Genomic DNA, 19,691 nt, shown 5'->3' on the forward strand with positions numbered 1-19,691 from the left:
ACTCTGGGTCAACAGCACTTAGAGCAGTTTTTCCCAAAGTGTTTCCAAATTTCCAGGCCTTCTTTGAAGTTTCTGCTTCTTACTGATGTTGAGAAGTGTTCCCAAACTGCTCGGGTGCCCCGGCTCTGTGAGAGCACAGGTGATGTGTGTGTCAGTGCGAGCAAGAGTGAGCTGAAGAGGCCTGGGTGTGATTTGTGTGTACAAGCATGGGCAGTTCTGAGACACAAGCATGGCCCTGCGGCACTCCTGTGGGCTTGTCTTTGCTGGCATTTTGAGAGGTGCCCTGAGAAGGGGCCCTGAAATTGAATTTGGGAGCACACAGGGCCCCCATGCCTTGCCCTCAACTGTTGGAACAATGGCTGCTTGCAAGGACTTCGCATGGGTGGGAGCGGGCAGGTTGGGCACATGCAGGGCTCATGACTGGAGGCCAAAACTCTCCCTAAACCCCCCTGTGATGGGGGTCTGGATCTGTGCACAGGAGAGCACTGTGGAGGGGCTAAGATGGCTGGGCAAGCATGTACACGGCAGGGACTGGCCTTGGGCTGTGAGGGCTTCCACAAATATATGGAGCCAGCGTGACTGCTGCTGGGGGGAGTGTGGGGAAGCCGTGCCGCCACCCACCTTCCTTCTTCATTCCTGCTCGGAAGCACTTCTTAAGCCTGCAGTATCGGCACTGGTTTCTTTTGTCTTTGTCTACCACACACTGCCTGTTAAACCTGGGAAGAAAGAGAGATGAGAGGAGCAGCAAGACTGAGTCTGAAGGCAGGACAAGACAGAGCCCTGAGCTCCAAGATGCACTCAGAGCAGGTTCCCAGAGGCTCACCCTGAGAAAGGAGCCACAGTCTGTGCCATTTCCACGCTTGCTTTAACCTGAGGTTTCTTCTTTGCACTGAACATCTCAGCCCTCTGCTCTACCTCTGGATGTTCAATAAGGAAGGGCTAGAGTTGCATGCAGGAGCTCAGGCTGCTGGTGTTACTCACTAACCACGAGGCATAGGATGCTCGTGATGGACTAACAAGTGCCAGCGAAGTTAAAAGTGTGAGCCAGGAGGGTCAGAGCCAGCTTGCCAGCCTCTGTTATAAGTAAGATCCCAGTTAGAAGGGAGGAAGAATGCGTTTATCCTGAATAAAAAAAATGGGTAGAAGGTTGTCCTTGAGCTAGTAAGGTTAAGAAGTGGGTTTAAGTCCCTGCATCTCTCCGGGGCTGTGTCTGGGATCCAGGCAGGTTGGTTCTGACCTCTGGACAGCATCGCTGGTGTGTGAACAGCTCTGGAGCCACCTGTGCTTCAGAGAGGACTTGGGAAGCAACCAGGTCCCTCCACACTTGTATCACCAAATCCATCGCACATGGCAGGGCAAATGCTGATCTCCCATGTGCGTGTCTCTTGCATACACCACAAGGCTGGTGGCCATTTGCAGCATGAATTTCACTTGCAAATTTGCTCTAATTTATTGCGGATTGACCAAGTTTGCAAAGTAAAGACAAAGGCATACAGAGCTGGGAAAGGGCTCCCAGCCATGCTGAGTTTTGTAGCTTTTGAAAAGGCTTGTTTCTACCATGCTTTTTAAAGCCCCAAGCTAAGATTTGCCCAAATGGATGCCTGAAAGCAGCTTTTTAAGCATTTCTGTAGCACTTATATAAAAGCCCTAGTCTCTGAAGAACTGGGCACCTTGACTTTTCCACCGGAGCTGTGAGGAGGGGGCTCCCTGGGCAGCCAGCTTAAATAACCGTGGGGTGCAAGTGATAATGTGCTTCACATGCACTCATAATCCCGGGGCTTCTTTCTGTCACTCAGATTTTAGAGTGATGTTGCTCTTCACGCTCTCCAAGTGGCTGTCAGGCCATCAGGAGTAACTCACTCAAAAAGCCCAAGTGATTTAGACACTGTGAGCTGAGGATTCCTCGGTTTCTCCTGCGACTTTCTACGTGTGGGTTGCTCAGGGCAGGGAGCAGGCAGGTCACAGCCGCTGATGGCACGGGAGAGCCGTGGGGCTACCACCACCAACAAGGTGCAGAGCATGAGTTGCAGGAGCAACAGGGGTGCCTCGTCCTCAGAGGCATGCACGCTACGCTGCCCAGCTTGTTGCTCCTTAGATGTTCTTTTACCATGTAACAGGCAGTGACAGCACTTTAGGTAGGTGGCAGACACACTTCCACCTCGTGATGGAGGAGAGATGGGAGGCCATTGGAGTGCCTCCAGGGAGTGAGTGGGGTTTGCGCTGCACTCAGAGCAGGGAATAGCAAGGTGCTCAGCCCTTGTAATAGGGCTTCTCCTCCCCGGCATCACCTTGCTTGCTAGCCTCATCCACGGTTGGCCATATCCATTTGCAAGAGCATGTGCATGGCCCCTAAAGAATGGGGCAATAGCTCCCAGGGTCTTTCCCCAGTGATCACTGGAGGACAATCCCAGAGTGAGAGTGGTCTCTGACCCTTCCCAGAGGCCGGGAGTGAGGTCAGGGAAGGTGGTGGAGGATGCAGGGAGAATGAAGAAAATGAAGCACCATGCTGCTGCGCTTTGAGGGCTTTGCTGTTCAGCTCCTAGGGACTGTTTTGTCTCAGCCACACGACCTGTCCCCTCTGTCCTTACCTGCAGGAGTACATGTGGTTCTTCCGGACACTCCTCCTGAAGAAGCCTTTGCAGCCATCGCAGCTGGAAGCCCCGTAATGCTTCCCTGTGGCGCGGTCCCCGCAGATGGCACACAGCGCGCTCACCCCGATGCTGTTGGAAGTGTTGAGGTTGGCTGTTTCTGATGGAGATGTGTCTGCTTGGGGAAGGATACAGGAAGAAGACAGTGAGACAGACAGACAACATTTCCTAACTCAGTCTCCAGCGAGAGACTTAATTTTTGGAGGAACCAGGCAGCTGCAGCCAGACTGCGCGGCAGGGGCTGGTCAGAGAGGTGTGTAAGGAGTGATGGGTACTCCGAGTGTTTTAAGTCATTGCAATTTGAGTGTGCAAAAGCTCCCTGTGTGCCAGGCTGAGACAGCTCTTCTCAAAGGCCTGACTCTAGCGATGCCTTCAGACAAAGCGGAAACCCATCTGCAGGAGTCACAAAGCAGAGCCAAAATTCCTCAGGGATTTGCAGATGCTTTGGGCTGCAGTAGCGTGGCCAGAGAAAAAACTGGTACAGAGTTAAAGCTGAGGTATTACAGCTCATGGTGAGCAGCTGATTTATTAGAGAGGTGTTTGTGTTATAGCACCAAAAAAGCTCAAGACAGTCCTGAGCAGACTATCAGAGAAATGAGGTGACCAGCTCCTTTTGCCGGAGACCCCCTCTGCGAGGCACTGAGCTCCAGCCTGCACAGCAGTTCTTCAGGAGAACAAGACTTTAAGTGCATAACAAACTCAAATTACTTCAGCTGGAAAACTCATGTGGGCAAACACTACCCATGCAAAGAAGGACTGATCAAGCTAACCCAGAAAGAAGGGGTGATGCTATATCATGGAGGAGGCTGTATGCTGCGTATCTTCCAGAGTCTGGTAGCACCACAGCTGAGATTGATGTGTCTTACAGTCCTTACAGAGTGAGGGGGGCTGGCACTTGCAGGGCTCCTTTGGGAGGATGGGTAATTGCAGCAGCGTCTGTAGGAAAGGACATCTGAAAGGCTTGAAACCCTACACTAAAACCCCTCCAGCAAGCCAAACAAACCTCAAGGCTGAAGGGATCAGCCCTTAATTCAGTTGATCTAATTGTCCCCTCCCATGTACATTTTTCTGTATCAGCACAGGCACATTCCCCTGCCTCAGTGGAAATCCCAGTTGCAAATGATCCTCAGGATCTACAAAGCCATAGAAACCTGCTGGGATTTTAATACTTGAGTCCATTGGTCCCTGGTCTCTGGCTTTGGCAGGGATGCAGTTAACTCTCACCCCAGGAGGGCCACAGCTGCTCCCACTTGGCACCCAGCAGAAAGGGGGCTGGGTGCTATAAAAAGGCTGATCCCAGGAGGGGTCCCTTTAGCAGCTGGAGCATGGGTGTTGGGGGAGGCCGAGGCTATGCTGCCTGGGGTAGGGCTACAATTTTAGCATTTATTTTGCAGAGAAAGGGGTATTGCAGCAGGTGCTGTGCAGCCTGCTTGTGCCATCCCTTGGCAGGAGCAACTGGTGTGGCTCCAGCAGTGAGCTAGCATAGGGGATCTCGAGCCAGCTCCTTCCCTGGCTCTGGCAGCACCTTTCATTTCCCTGCCTGCTTTCTGTCTTTCTAATTTCTTGTGTCCCTCCTGTATTTCTTTCTGAGATGGTTTACTGCCTCTCTGTGTTGCTGCCTGCCTGTCGCACAGCTGCATTTCCGTGGGTGCGGCACTGCCTGTGCTAAGCTCCCCTCTCCACTCCCAAGGACCTGAGCTCCTCCCAAGACCATTCTGGCTGTCTTTTGTCCCTGTGAGCAGCTTGCCTCCGAAAGCATCCTTCTTCCCAACGCACGCATCCTGAGGGCTTGGCTGGATGAAGGTCATTCCGGAAGGAAAGTTAGATTTCCAGTTTCAGCTACACATAGGACATACACAAGAGAGGAGGAGCTGATCTGCCTGTAATCACATTACTTGTGTATCTGTGACAGCCCAGATAAATCTCTTTTTAGCAGTATATCATGCTGTAATCAGATGAATATAGAACAGGAAAAACTGGCACCATTATCAAAGAAATTACAACACCTTAGTCTAATAGCCAACCGACAATGAAATTATTGCCTAATGGATAATTTTCCAATTAAGTTTATTTTGTAGTGCTAGAAATGTGGGCTTCTGGCTGCTGCAGTGAAGTGGGTTTAATTGGATTGTTTTGGAGTTAAGGTAAATGGAGGAAAGAAAAACCCTGACTTTAAGTTTGAGACCTCGCAGCTGAGACTTGTGTTAGGACCTCGAGAAGCCCCCAAGCCTGTCTGAACGCGGGATCTGTTTGGTTTGTGATAGTGGCAAACTTGGTCATTGCTGAGCAGCCACATCTGGGCTGGAGCTGCAGAGCTGTGCAGGGCAGGGGCTGAGCTCTCCTGCAGTCCTCTGCCACAAAAGGAGGTGGAGGTTTTGCGGGCAGAGGTGCGGGTAGTTGCTGGAGTGCCAAAGCAGCCCTGGAGGCAAGACCTGCCCCTGGTCTGGAGCTGGGTGGAGGAGAAGGAGAGGTGTTGGTGCTGCCTGACCCAGGTGACTCATCCACCCCTAGGGCGTATTTCATATTCCACATGATCTCATCACATAATATTATTGTGTCCCTCTGCCCCGTGAAGCACTTGGTCTGGGGGGGGGCAAATCGCAGCCCCCGTGCAGCTTTTGCGTGCTGGGTGGGAGAGGGGCATGGAGAGGTAGCAAGACCTGGAATTGTCACGGAGGGTCCAGGTGGGCATCGGCAGAGCTGAAGGGGGCTGCTCTCGGCCCTGAGACCCTTAGGTGGGTAGGACTAGCCCCCCGGGAGCTGAGAAAGGGCTGAGACCCAGGGCAGCAGGGGGTTATTGCACAGCAGAGCCAATTCGGCACTGCAGTGTCACATCTTTGACGGAGCAGAGCCATAACCCGGGGAAGAGAAGACCTGCACGGGCTGTGAGGGAAGAGCCCGTGCCACTGGCACAGCCCTCCCAGGACAGGGGTGCCCCGGCAGCCTCGGTGACGCAGGAGGAAAGGGCTCAGGGGGTCATTTTCTGTGGTGTGCTTCGTTTAGTCATTAACTTCGTATTTAGAGAGACTTTAGGGGGGACTTGGAGAGGAATCTCCTGTTATCTCTGAGCATTTAATCACCAGGACTCCTTGGTCGCCAAATGGGTGGACCAGTGTTGCAAATCCTGGTGGGTTAAGTGTGATCCTACCCTCCTGAGGGGATGGGAATGCTCATCTATCCTTGCCGGATCCCCTTGCCCCTCTTCCCGGGGGCTGAGCCTCCTGGCCCTGCAGCACTCGCAGGGAAGGGGATGCCACCCCACACCCCAGCATGGGGAAGAGCTGTGGCCTCAGTGCAGCTGCGGGGGCAGTGCCTGAATTGCTTTTTGCAGAGATTTCTGCCCTTGACAGGTGCTAAATGGCTTTCTGCTCTGGGAAAACCTAGCTCCAGCTGCTGCTGGGTGGGACTGGCTCACTGCTCTGGAGCCACAGGGGCAGTCGTCTGTCTGGTGAGCCGCCAGCAGCATTTCACTCGGAAACTTTTGGCTGGTCTTTTCTCTTGGCTGGAGTCTGAGGAAGGTGAGACCCCCCCCTGTGTTCAGCCCCAGTCCCGGTCCCTGGGCTGAATGTCTGGTGGGGACTTCTCATTGTACCCAGCTCCTGGCGTGTGCCCGTCCCCAAGGTGTCTGGGCTGCAGGGCACCATCCCACCTGCACTGAGCACAGCATTGTTCCGCCACCTCAATTTCTCCCCATGGGAAGCAGAAACCCCGCTGGGAGCTGCTGGGAGCCCCACAGGTGACACCCCCGCCATGCCCCAGCCCGCCCCAGGAGCATTTCAGCGGCTGCTCCGGGGACTTGTCCTCCTGCAGTCCCTGGCTTGTCCCACCGCTGCGGAGGGGAGAAGATGGAGGGGACTTACCGTTGCCCATAGCCAGCACCTGCATGTTCTCAAACTCCAGAGTGGTATACGCCGGGTCTAGCACTGCGCTATAATCTGCCATCTCCATGTCTATTAGGGCTTTGGAAAGGCGCATTATCATCAGCAAACACGGGCCAGATTGTACCGATTCCCTTGTCCGAGGCTATTGGCCCTTCTGCCTCCCTCTGCCTTCGCTGCGTCCCCTATCTGTTGTCTTTTATTTCAAATATTTCTCTGAAAGGATTTGCTGAGCCTCAAGGCCTATACTCCCCAGAGGGGTGGAGGCAGGAGGCAGGGGGTTAATCTTTAATCATCTCGCCCACTGCGGATCGCTGCTAAGCTTTTTTTTTTTTGGTGGAGCAGCAGTGATTCTTGTTGACTGTTATTGAGTCTCGAGGTGCTTTGCCAATCCCGGCTCCCAGGCGCAGGCAGGACTGCAGGAGCAGGCACTCGCCGCCCAGGGAACACCTTCCCGGGCTATTGACCTTGATACTGAGCTGCCGGCGTTGGTCTTAATTGTACATGGGGTGGAAAACCTGGAAAAAACCCCGCTGGGAGAACAAGGTTGCTTTTCACTTCAGTCATTGCCTTCCCCTCTCCACAGTTGGTTGCCTTCTCCCCCTGATTTTCCCTTCTCTCACTCCCTCCATCCCTCCCACACCTTTTCCTTTTTCTCCCTCCCTGTCAGAGGAGGTCAGCGCCTGCCTGACAATTTACACGTTGCTATGCAAAGTAACAACATACGACTCCTTTTACTTCCCTATAAACTGAGTTTTACAGGGGCCGGATGCCCTATAAACAGATCCCACCCTGCAGCTGTGCCCAAACGGAGAGCAGGGCCAAGGGGTGGCATGGGTGCCCTGGGCATTGCCGGGGCTGCTCCTGTCCCACCACCGGAGCCACCCTGTGCTGGACACCCCTGGGCCTCGGTTTTGATGGACACGTCTTAAAATTGTCATTAGGCATTTTACAATGCAGCAGAGCTTTACGCTGCAGTGGGATTTTTTCCTTCTGCAAATGCAGCCGCTGCCAGCTCTCCGCTGCCAGCACTGGTGGGGGTTCTGCCGCCTCACCCAGACCTGGGGTCCGACCCTGCTGGTACTGCGCAGGGGGGACCGGAGCGAGTGGCAGAGCTGCCTGTGCTCTCCTCCTACCTAGCCTGGGTGCTCTCCTCCGCAGCTGACCCTGGGCACATCACTCCTCCGCTTTAGACAGGACAGAGACTTTTCAGTGTAACAGCAAGATCAATGAGTGGGAATTTAGTTGATTGCTGAATGGCATTGGCTGAATGGCACAGGAGAATCAGCAGTTAATGGTTCAGTATCAGCTCGTTCTGTGGTGAAAAATTCCCCCTGATTTCGCAACCAGCAGCGGGTGACTGAGTCCACACGCTGCCAATTCGGGCTCCCAACTGGCTCGTATTTGTGCTTCCCAGGCAGCCCAATGCAGCCCTGGCTACGCTGGCACCCTGAGCTGCCCTGGCCATGGTGGCATCACTATCACAACGTGACACCAAGGTCTCTGGCTCCACAGCAGCACATGCTTTTGGGCAATGATGCTAGCGATGATTTGCTATTCACATTTTAGGAGCACAAGGGACTGTTCAAGCAGTCCTTGCCCCCCAAAACTATGACCTATGTAGCACTTCCAACCAGCTCTTCTACTCTAAGGCTACAGGTCTGCAGGACTGAAGCTGAGCACAGGGGAGAGCCCCTGCTTTCTCACTTGGGACTGGTGATAAAGGATCCTTTGCTGCAGGGAAAACAGTCATCACGTCTGTGCTCCCAAGAGAGAGGCCAGAGGCTCTCCACACTCACGTGCCTGTGGCTCTTCCCTTCAGCAGGAACAGTCCTGAGCCAAAAATTGGGTTTACTATGTGGACACTGGGATGGGGATACTAAGGTAGAGCAGAGCGTAGCCCCCTCCGTGGCCTCATCCCAGGGACCTCCAGCCCAGTCCTGGCCGAGCCATGGTGATCCCTTTGATTAGATAAATGCTACAGACACTAGGTCAAATATGTGCAGGATTTGCCACAGCGTCTAGTAAAATATCGTAAAAGCATGGCCCATTTTGCTCTGCTCAGCAAAACAAACCTTTTGCTTAAATAGCCTGCTGAGCAAGGAAGGCTGCAAAGGCCATTTGCTCCCTGGGCAGGAAGGATTAAGAGGGCCAGGAATAGACACTGGAGAGGCAGCATGTGCGGGAAAGCGGCAGATAAGGAGTGGGGAAGTTTGGAGAGCATTAGGTGGCTCACGAGGCTGGGACTGTCAATGGGACATGGTGCTTTCCGCCCTGGGGTCGTGTTGACTGTCATTTTCTCAGTATCGGTGTCCCCTCCCAAATCCCTTGGCTCAGTGTGGAGGTAGAGGACCAGACCAGCCAAGGACACCCTGCACTTCCTTTGCCCCAGAGGTGGGCTCGTGATGGAAATCGGTGGCTGCTCCCTGGGCATGGTCTGCTGCAGGAGACAGATGTCTCCCTGGGGGTGTTCTGCCTGGGGAGCCCTTGTGTCCCTCCAACATCCATGCACGGTGGGTTTTGAGACAGCTTCCCAAAGTAGTCATGGCCTGTACTAGCTAACAGGATCCCTGCAGCTGTTTTAGGTTGGAGATGTTCAAGTCAGCAGCTAGCTGGTTGTGGGGCTGATTCAAACACTTCTGTCCTACAGAAGATGTTTTGTCATTTTTATTCCAGAGAGAGACAACTCAAAGCTGGCAAACCCCCACTCACAGGCAAAGGCTCTTCCCAGACCAGATGCTCAAGGGAAGTTCATCTTTCAGGCCCTCTCCTTTCTCCTCCTGTCCCCATTTTCTGCGCCTTCCACCCACTGTTTCCTACACCAGGAGGTGGCTGCAAAGGAGACCATGACAGCTCCAGGGCATGAAGTGTTCTGCACCAAGCAATTATTTCATTTTTATGTGTTGAGCAGTAAATCCTTTCCCACACTAGCACATCATGAGACTAATTTTGCCTTATCTATATATCCCTGACTGGCACATTAATCCAAAGCAAAAGGGGATTCCCTGAAAATAAGATCCATGCTTCTCAGTAAATGAGGATCAGGAATAGACTATTTAATACAGCATTTATGATAAGGATGCTATCAGCTACTGTGCTTGCTAGCTCTTCACATCAAGTGGGTTGAACAGGGTTTTGTAGGATCAAAGGATAACTGAGGTTGGAAGGGACCTTGGGGTCTCTACTCCAACCTCCTGCTGGAAGCAGGGCCAGCTGTGAGAGCAGCATGGGTTGCTCAGGGCTTTATTTTGTCAGGTCTTAAACACCTCCAAGGATGGAGACTGCACAACCTCTCTAGGCAACTGATGCTTGACTGTCCTTGTGGTCTTAGACACTGTCTGAAACTCCAATTTTTATGCCCATTCACCTCCTCCTGCCATGCATGCTGTGAGGAGCCTGGCCCCGTCCCCTCGATGCCCTCTGTGTGGGTTATACTCGGGTGGTTCCTGTTGGCCCCTTTCTCCAGCCTGCCGTGGAACAGCAGCCCTGCCCTCCAGCATATTGCCCAAAACCCCTAGTTTGGGGTCACCTGTGGACTTTCTGAGCATGGACAGTGGTCAGGCTGCAGCTGGGAGCCTGGGGCTCTCCTGCTCATTGCTTTTCCCTCTTACAGCTCTGCACTCTCAAGAAATCCCCAACAGAAATGCCGGTGCCCAGAGCCAGCAGGAGCAACCTCGTCTTACATCAGCGATGCCACTGCTGCCCCTTGCAGCCTTGACTCCAGATCACTCCTGCCATGTCACTCACAGCTCCAAGGCCGCTGTGGGACTGGAGTAGCTTTTCCTTGGCATGCAAGTGAAGCGGAGGTGGGCTCAGCTCTGAAACCTCTCCAGAGCAGGAAAGCCCTGAACACGGTCAGAGCCCCTGCTCAGCCCAGCACTGTTTTGTCAAGCGAGCTGTTGGGGAAGCGTGAAGCCGAGTTACAAGATAAAGAACAAAAGTCCCAGGGGAACATCGCCAGCGTAGTCATCTCCACATATGCAAAGGTCCCTTCTGCCTTTTTTTTTTCCCCTTTGAAATTTCAAATTCCAGTTTGTGGACAAAGTCCTGCCTATCTGAGAATATAGATCTCCGACCACTGACCAAACTCCACTCCAAGCAGTCCCGAGGGCTGCTCTTCCCCTTGCCCATGGATGCCTCCGCTCAGTCTCCGGATCTGCCAGGATCACGCCGAAACTTTTGCACCAGAGCAGAGTGCTCATACTTACACAAAGCGGATTTTGCACATTTCAACCTTAACATCAGCAGCTCCCTTTCTCCACGCGGAATGGGAAGGACCATCGGGAATAACCAGGTAGGAGCCTTATCACCTGCAATTTATTTGGGCAGCCATTGCAGATAGAAAACAAGAAGGAGAAACAAGGGCTTCCATTGTGCTTATACCAGCAATTTTAGCTCATCATTTAAATTAGGGAAGGGGGAAAAAAAGGCAGCTTCAGAGGGGTTGGAAAACAAGAGGAAACATGAGCTCGTGAAGGCAAAGCCACTCTGTATGGTTAACTGATAACTCCAATTTGCCTCTTCCCTCTCATCTTTTCTGATTCTCCCAATTAAGCTCAACTTATTCTCATGCTAATCATTTCTTGACCTGTTTATTCTGCATTAAAAAATTAACAGAGAGCAGTTTACTGCATGACTTGCTCACACAGAACTGCTACAGATTAGCAGGCAGGCTTTAAGCCTCTGCACAAGACTTTTGGGTCTAGCAGCCAGTCTGCACAGCTTGAGGATGAACTTTTTTCCTGTTTTTAAAGAATAGCTTTTTCTAAAGTCAATATAAATCCCCCTCCCTTCATGCCTTAAGTATATTTGCTTTGTGGCTATTTCCAAATGGGAAAGATAAAGCCAAGGGCTTGTGTTTTGTCAGACTTTTTGTAAACAGGGATATTTAGGCCACACTGTCAAACCCCTCTGCCTTCTGCCTCAGCGTGCCATGACTTCGGAGCGGAGTTGTCAGTGTGTTCATAAGCAGCTCCAAGGAAATTGGCAGGGACTGGAGGGCTGCAGGTCAGTGCAGCTGAAACAAACCCCTGGTTCAAATGGTGGATCTTTGCCGCTACTCCCAGCAATCATGAGACAGACACACAGATGGGGGTCAGCTCCCATGTCTGTCCCCAGAATATCCCCAGCAGCTGCAAGAAGTCTCCAGGAAAACCAGTGATTCAGCAGAAGTTGTTTAGGGTCTGTTTGCCCCTTGCCAGCCACACACAGCATGTCCCTGCCCCAGCAAAACACTTTGTGGAGTTGAACCACAAAGATCCACCACCTCCATCCAGGGGAGTAGATCAGAAAGATCCAGCCCTGAGAGGCAGGAGGTGACCACGGCCCTGTGTTAGACCCGTGCCCAGGGGAAGACGCAGGCATTTTATCATCCTGTTCAACAATAAATTGCTCTTGGTGATTTATTTTCCCCAGCACTGAAGCAACTGTCACTGTGGTTGGGACAGATGCTGTTTGGAGCTGGGGGTGATGCTTAGGACAGGCGATGCCTGAGCAGACCCCAGAAATGCTGTCACTGGTGAGCCTGTGACATGCGGTGACACCCTGGGCTCCCCAGCAGAGCTAAGGGTGACAGAGGCAGCTTCACTGCAACCTCAGGCTATTTCTCACCAATGCCATAGTTATCAAAAAGTGGCCAAACCAACCAGAATTGTCCAGGCCCCCAGGCCATAAAATCACCGTATGGAGAATCGAGGCAGTTTTTGGACCTGGGGAAGAGACACTTCAAAGGAGGTGGCAGACTCTGCTTGAACTTCTCTCCAAAAGCAACAGGTGCATTTCAGCCAAAGCTGGGATGGATGTTGGAGCTGGAGGTAACTATTGGAACTAAACCAAATAGCTGCTATGCAAAAGCGGTAGGAAAAGAACTGCAAACAGGGGGACAGGCAGACCATTTCAGCATATAGTGCTCTAGTGATAACACTGTGCGTGCCTTTCATCTCAGGACCAGAAAGGAGTTTATTATCCTGCCTAACAAAGGCTCTGAACACTTGAGGAAGTAATTATTAGCACTCTCGGGAGCTGTTGTTTTGCAAGTTCAGTAAGTTTGAGCTGTTCTCAGAAGGGCAGCTGTGCTCAAAAATGCCAGCGCATTTGCTGGTGTGTATTTGCAATCACTCTGCCTGCATTGCAGCCCTCAAAAGCAACATCTGTCCTCTGGGACCCGCAAGCTGGTACTACTCGGGAAGTCTGGCTGCTGTGTTGTAAGCAAAATCACGCAATAAGTCCAAGACCAAGCGAGGAAGAACTATTAGATTCATCTTCTTCCATTACACCACAGGCTGCAACTTGGCCCAAGCTACAGCTCCCACCGCTGATCCCACTTGCCCCACCTAAACCCCTACACTGCATGCATTGCACTCCATCCAAACCCCAACCCAACGGAGACCCAGACACTTTCCAGCAAAACACACTCCTGCCTATTTGGGAGGAAATCCAGAAAAGCTCTGACTTTGCCACATGCTGTTCCCAATTCACTGTTTACGCTGGCAGATGCTCAGCTTGAATCCAGCAGTTTAAGCCCCATTTAAATGGGGGAGCAGAAGCCACAGGGAAGCAGCAGCACTGGCGAGGGTTTGCTGCCAGCAACGAGCACCTATTGCTTTCCATGCCTCGCCAGCTCATGTGCTTAGTTATGGCAGGGATCTCAGCAACCCACATCTGGACCTGGAGAGAACTTGTTTAGAAGCTGGATCCCTTTGGAACTGAAGTAATCTTGCAGCTTCCCAGGAAAAAGATCCCTACTGAGCTCGCAGTCTGGCAGGCAAGGGAGTCTCTCCCTTCACCCCTGCCAGCTGTTTGCAGGGCTTTTAGGTTTCATTGACTTTATACATTCATTATACACACATGAAACAGCCCTGAATTGTTCCAGCTGGTGGAGCAATGGGTGGAGGAGGAGAACAGCCAAAATCAACAAAGGTTACAAAGCAAGTTTTACTTTTTTTTAAATTTATTTTATCTTTTTTTGTGAAGGTGGGTGCATCACCAAACCATGCCTGGAAGTGTCCTCCAGTCGCTGCTGAGGTTCTTGGGACTGGACCTCACTAGAATTAAGGCAAAAGACTGCAAAGCTGCTGGGTGTGTGGAGGGAGAGCTGCAGCAGGGCGAGGGTGATGGGAGGACAGTCTGAGCCCGTGCCCCGAGAGGAGGGCAAGTCAAGGGCTCCTCAAGGGCAAAAAGCATCTTCCTGAATCCAACAGCCATGGGCTGCTCCAGCTGCCCTCCTCCTGCCCTGGGCTGGCTGGAAAAGTCAGCCCCAGCTGGGCAGCTGAACTTTGGGGGAGCATCTCAGGGAAGGACCACATGTGTGTCTGATGGGAGGCAGCACGAGGAAGGGGGAAGGCTGTCATAGGTGGGAGCCCTGGTGAGGTCTGAACTGGGAAAGGTAGGCTGGGCATGGAAAAAAATAAATAAAAAAAAAGGGGGGGGGTGGTAGGTTAAAATTTGAGACATTCTGGTTTCTGGGGTCAGAAGGAAACAAGTTAGCGCAAAGTGCTTTTTCTCCACAGGGTGTGCAGAGTGCCTGAATAGCCTGTCTTGTCCCTAGTGTTCTCAATCGCCAGAGCACGACAAGCGCCAGTGGGAGCAAAACAGTCCCCAGGACCTCTGCCTCCACAGCAGCTTCAAACCCCTGCAGCCTGTGGCCACCACGGCACTCTCCTATGCAACACAGCCATCCTGTCTACTGCCGCAGAAACAAAAAACACAGCAGAAAGCAAGGTACAGGCACATTGGAGCATTCTACATGCAAAGTTTGTTGCGTGGGGGACAGCAAGGGGAGGGGATCACACGTCTCCACAGTCTCATAAACCCATGCCCAGGACACTGCAGTGCCAACTGCCTGGCTCCTAGCTAACAAACAACATGGCACACTGCTAAATAGCCCTGAGTATTCGACCTATGTCTCCAAGACAGGATAACGCTATTATTTGTCCCTTTACACTCCTGCAAGGCCCAGTGCCATTGGCTGCTTGTATCATAAAGAAATTAAAATATATTATGACCATAAACTACATCATTTGAGGAAATGAACGTTTTCTAGTAAACGTACCATGGGACGCCAAAGCCATGAACTTTTCTAAATCAATCGCCAGCTGATAAAGAGCACAGGTCTTTGCTGGAGCAGTTCCCAGCACATGGGTCCCCATGCAGCGCTGGCGTGGGGAGCTCGTCCTGCGGGGTGGTGGCTCGGGGTGCAGGCTGCACCAGGAGGCACGAACCCTATCACGAGTGCAAGCCCTGCTTGGGGGGGAATTGCTCAAGGAAGAGGAGCCCCCAGGATTTTTGCTGTGCCCTGGGGTTGAGCGGGGGCTGTCGGGGTGTTTTGTGGATGAGGGTCTGCGAGGCACAGCGGTCCAGGGCTCAGGATGCACCAAACATTTCTGAGTGCCTGCAGACCCCCTCGCAGCACCCTGAGCCCAGCCAGCCTCCTCGCAGCCTCGCCTCCACGCCGAGGTCCCCGTGGGTGCTGGGGCTGAGGGGCTGAGCACAGAGCTGGCTGGTGGGGGACGTGCGCTGGAGGGGGCCATGGAGGGGGACCCAAAAAACCTTTCTAGTAAGAGCTCTATGCAGCCGGTGAGGTTTGCATTGAAACTGTTTTTCTCTCAGTTGCTTTCAAGCTTTCATCGTGAGGGCTGGGTAAGTCCCGCTGCAGACCTCTTTGGCTAAGGAGCAGGCAGCAAACGGCAGGACCAGAGGTCGTGCTGCAAGCTGGCAGGATCTGTCCCCGGGCCTGCCAAGGCTGCAGCACAGGGCAGTAATGCCAGACACTAGGAACTGGGCATTCACTTCCCAAATGGTGTGGGCAGTCATTGGGGCATGTGTGGGACGCCAGCCTGGCTCCACCACCTCTTCCCCCGGGAGTCACAGCACCCACTCCACCACGCTGCCCACATTGGGGTATCTCTCTCAAGAGCCCCAGAACTGAGCTGGGGGACATCAGCTATTGCCACCCACAAACTTGGCATGTGCGTTCTGCGCAAGGCAAAACAGAAACCAGAGACATGGGTTTCCCCTCAGATGGGGACCAGCAGTATGTATGTGGGGGATGAGTATATTTTGGCTGCTCCGAAACCCCACTGGAGACCCTGGGGATTGCTGATGCCCTTCATTCACATAACCTCCGCAGCGCCGGCTACGCAGCTACTTCTCTCCCTGCTGCGAGTGCCAGGGGGAGCATGGGGAGTACCTGGTGTTTCCTGGAGCAGGTTGTATCTGCTGCCATTCATCTTCCAGGGGCGCTCAGCTTTCCGAGCAGAGCTAGGGGAGTCTCGCCCTCCGACGGGGCCATCCAGCTGGCGAGCCCGCCATGGGCTGTGGGGCAGGAGCCATGCCTGGGAGCTGGCTGTGGTGCGGCGGCAGGGACTGGCTAATCCCTTAATGCTGGTCACAATGAGATTTGATGGGGAGCAGGAGTTTGTGCCGCAGAGCCGCAGGTTTTAAAGGGTTCTGGCCACTACCCGGAGGGGAATTATAAGGTGGCTCTGGGTTTGAGCCCCGCTGTTGGTGCCCGCAGCAATGCCCGCTGCTTTCTGGGCCACCTTTCTGAGGTGCCCTCACCCTGGCCTCTGGCCTGCTGCTGCATTTCTGCAGGGCAGGGGGTGCCTGACCGCACATGCAGCTCTAGCGGCTGCTCCAGAAAATGTCCCTGGGTGTGTTTAACAGCAGGAGCAGGTCTGACTCCCCCTCTGGGGAGAGATTGGCCACTTTTGCTTTAAAATGTTTCTATATAAATACCCAGAATGCCATATCCTTGGGAAACAACCTTTGTCTCCCCTCCTGGCCGCCATCACAGCAGGCAGGGCTGGAAGGGAGAAGCAAGGGAGCAGGCAGGGAGCTGCGCACATGGTGCTCCCCATCTTTGGGCAGCCCTGAGCTTTGTGTCCTGCAGAGCCCAGAGAGCAGCTCCAATGGTTCAAACCACCCTGGGGGCATCACTGCTGGAGCTCTCCCACAGCTCTCCAGGTGCCTGCCTGCTCTATGCCAGTGCCCTCCTTTCCCTATCCTCTCTGGAGGAAACTGGAAAACTCTCAGGACTGAGATTTCTTAACCAATTGTGCACGTTTGTGCTGTCGATGGGGAATCCAGGAGCCTCCATGTCCCAGGCAGCTTGAGATTTCAGCTAGTGCCTTGCACTGCAGCTGGGCCAAGGCAAGCCCAGCAGGAAGAAAAGGGATTTTCCAACTGCCAGACTACAAGAAACCCCTCTCTGCCACCTCAGTGCTGCACTGTCTTTTTTTTTTTTCTGGAGATGAAGCTGCTGTGACACTGGTGTTGACTCATTTGGCCCCAGTCCAAAGGGGACCGCAGAGGCTGCTGAGCACTGAGATTTTTCTCGTCTGCAGCGAGTGTGTGCTGGCATGCGTGGCCCTGTTTAGCCTGGAAGAGGAAAATTAGGTGAGGGATTAGAGTAGCACTTCACTGGGTTTTCACAGGTACTGAGCAATGGATTGAGTACTGAAGGGGAGAACTGGCCATCCTTGCAATGCAGCCCTGTGCTGCTTGGCCGTGGCCCCAGCCAGGGCTGGGAGCAAGCACGGCCTCGACAGCCTCCACACCTGGAGGAACCAACGCAGGGCTAAGCCCATCTGAAACACCTGTTTTCCTGCACTTTCCTTCCTCCTCGGATGGCTTTCCTCCCGCAGAGCCTGCCTTTCAGTTCACTGCGCCAAGGAGGAGAGAGCTCTCTCCTGCCCTCCAGAGATGTCAGCCCCTGAGCACCATCTTGAAGGCGTGAGTCTAATGTTCCTAAACCATTCCCGTCCCGTCTCTGCGAGCCTCCGCTCCCACCTGGGGCTGCCTGGGGTGCATTCAAATTAATTTGGACAGCCAGCATCTTCCAGAAGGCTCCTGACGGATCAGGGGTGGGGAATGACCCTTGCCTCTGTGCCCGGGGAAGGGGCACACTGGCGACGGGGGCAGATGCCCAGCGTGCCTGCGTGCAGCAGGGAGCAGCATCAAGGGCAGGGCCAGGTCTGAACTGTGCATAACCCCGTGACACCTCCCTTCACCCCTCTGTTTCCACACCAGTTTTAACACCTGTAACGGGGAAACCACCCAGGTCAACAGAGATTTCTCCTGGACAGTGGCAGTCCCCAGGCAGACACCCATGGATGGAGCTGTGGGCAGCAGCAGGCTCTGCTTCCACCAGGGTGTCCACCATCATTTAGTCCTTGAAGGCAGCAGACTCCAGGCAGGGGAGCAGCCAGGGCTGTGGATCTGAAGCCTGGTTGTTTGTCCCCTTGCCCCTCCTGCCTCCTTATTCCACCCTTCATTTCCCGGTGCTGCCTTTGACCAGCTCTCTGCTTGGGCTGGTTCCCTTGGGCACCCATCGGTGCCTTCACTCCTCCCTGCCAGGGCACCTTGACCTAGCTGAGCTTGCCTGTCCCTGGGGCAGGACCTGCTCCTGCTCACAGGCCATGGTGGCTGCAAGCAAGAGGCCACACAGCTTGCTGGATGGGGACCTGCAGCATGGGCAGGGCTTTTTTCCATGGAGTGGTTATTTTATGCCTTCTGCTGAGCTCTGCGGTGTTGCCCTATCCATTAACCTGACACCCTGCCCAGCCTCACAGCCCATGGCCAAATTTCCTTGGGTGACCTTAGCATCAGTGAATCCTCTTCCCAGGCTGAGCTGCTGCTTTTCACCAGGGCAGCGGGGTGAACCCTGCCATCCTGATGATGGAGTAGGATGCAGGACTTGCTCAGCCAGCTGGAAACCAGGGCAGGCTGGCACACTGGAGGGGAGCAGCAGCAGCTTCTTATCATGGGTCATCAAGGCTTTGGGGACCGTGCGGCAAAAGTAAGAGCCTCCCATGGAAGCAGAGGGGGAGAGAAGTGGCTGAGGGGGGGCAGGAGGAGCCGAGCTCTGCAGCCTCTGTGAACGGCGCTGGGCCATAAACGCGGCACGGTGGCTGTCATTTATGTGTCAGCAAACACGTTGAGTGGGCTCGACTATTGATTCTGACCGTATAAAAGTGTTGTGGCACTTGTTCAGGTTTGTGCAGGTTTTACAGCTCTTGTTCTAAGAAGTGCCCATGTATTTGGTTTGCTCCTTCCTTCAGGTCTATCTGTTGACATTGGCTCTCCTAACCAGAGCGTTGGGCCATGCCAGGAAGCTGAGTGTACAGCCTTCCTTACGTTTCCCACTTTCCCAGGGGTTATCACCTATAAAATCTTGCACACACCCATGGCTGGGACAGGTTTCTGGTGCAGAGGCAGGTGAAAGGTGCCCACTGGTCCCACGCCGGTGGGTTCAGGTGCCCTGCGCTCAGTGGCAGGAGCTGAGCCACCCACCCTGACGGATGAGTTTCAGGGTGGATGGGCAAAGCCGTGGGGAAGGTGCTGCCCTCGGCAGCCTGGGGCGGGCTGAGGAAAGTCAGAGGTCTGTAGGGCTGCAATGAAAATCGGGGTGTCAAACCAGCATGGATGTCCAGGGAGGGAGAAGGTGTCAGGGCTCCCAGAGCATCATTGCAGAAGAGATGGCCTACGTGTGGTGACCCATGGCAGGAGGCACACAGTATCACCCATTCTCCACCTCCAGTCCTCTTCCCAACAGGAGAGGCCAGCACCAGCTGAGCCCACAGAGACACCTTGGTGCTGGGGGCTGAAAGGTCTTGAGCCCACGGTGATGGTCCCCATCTGCCCCTTGGCACCGGGCTCCTGGTACCATGGGGATGCAGCCGGGGTCCCTCCAGTGGCTGCAGCATTTTGGGATAGGAAGTCTGGTCCAGCCCTGCAAACCCTTCAGCTTTTGGAGCCAGGATCCGTCTGCTCCTCGACTGCTGGTGCCTTTCCACAGCCACTTGCTCTGCATGGAGCTGCTCCTCTCTCACCTTTGGTGCATCATCCAGAGCCCACCATTATTTTTTGAGGCATGTATTTCCTGAAGGGATTTTCTGGGTAACTTCTGTTGATGCTCAGGCTGAAGCTTGGACAGGAGCTGTTCCTGGGAGTAATTGCTTCTGGGACCGGGCTTTGCTCAGAGGCCCTGGTAGGAATGTGGTGCTTCTGCCAGTGCAGGTGAGCAGAGCCATCAGCCCTGGCTTCACGATAGAGCCACTACCTTGAAATTTGCCTTCTGTGAAAGTTCTGCAACATTTGCTGTTTCCACAAACATTTCTGCCAGGAACCTTGTTTGCTTGATATTTGAGGAAAGCAAACAGAGAAA

General features: G+C 53.6%; 1 protein-coding gene across 4 annotated transcripts in view; it reads right to left on the reverse strand.

Moving 5' to 3' along the window:
• The window catches only part of HNF4A (hepatocyte nuclear factor 4 alpha), a 38,106-nt gene that overhangs the window by 13,266 nt on the left and 5,149 nt on the right, over positions 1-19,691 (reverse strand). The window contains exons 1-3 of one of the 4 annotated variants that reach the window (XM_049817366.1): positions 15,714-15,856; positions 2,589-2,766; positions 622-716 (exon numbers count right to left, since the gene is read on the reverse strand). In XM_049817366.1, coding sequence (XP_049673323.1) covers positions 622-716; positions 2,589-2,766; positions 15,714-15,753 — 313 coding nt within the window. In that variant the 5' untranslated portion in view covers positions 15,754-15,856. Of the gene's footprint in view, positions 1-621; positions 717-2,588; positions 2,767-6,508; positions 6,722-15,713; positions 15,857-19,691 lie in introns of those variants that run through there. The other 3 variants (XM_049817364.1, XM_049817363.1, XM_049817365.1) reach the window with 3 other exon arrangements.

This window comes from Accipiter gentilis, chromosome 14 (assembly GCF_929443795.1).
Source record: "Accipiter gentilis chromosome 14, bAccGen1.1, whole genome shotgun sequence".
Classification (NCBI taxonomy): domain Eukaryota; kingdom Metazoa; phylum Chordata; class Aves; order Accipitriformes; family Accipitridae; genus Astur; species Astur gentilis.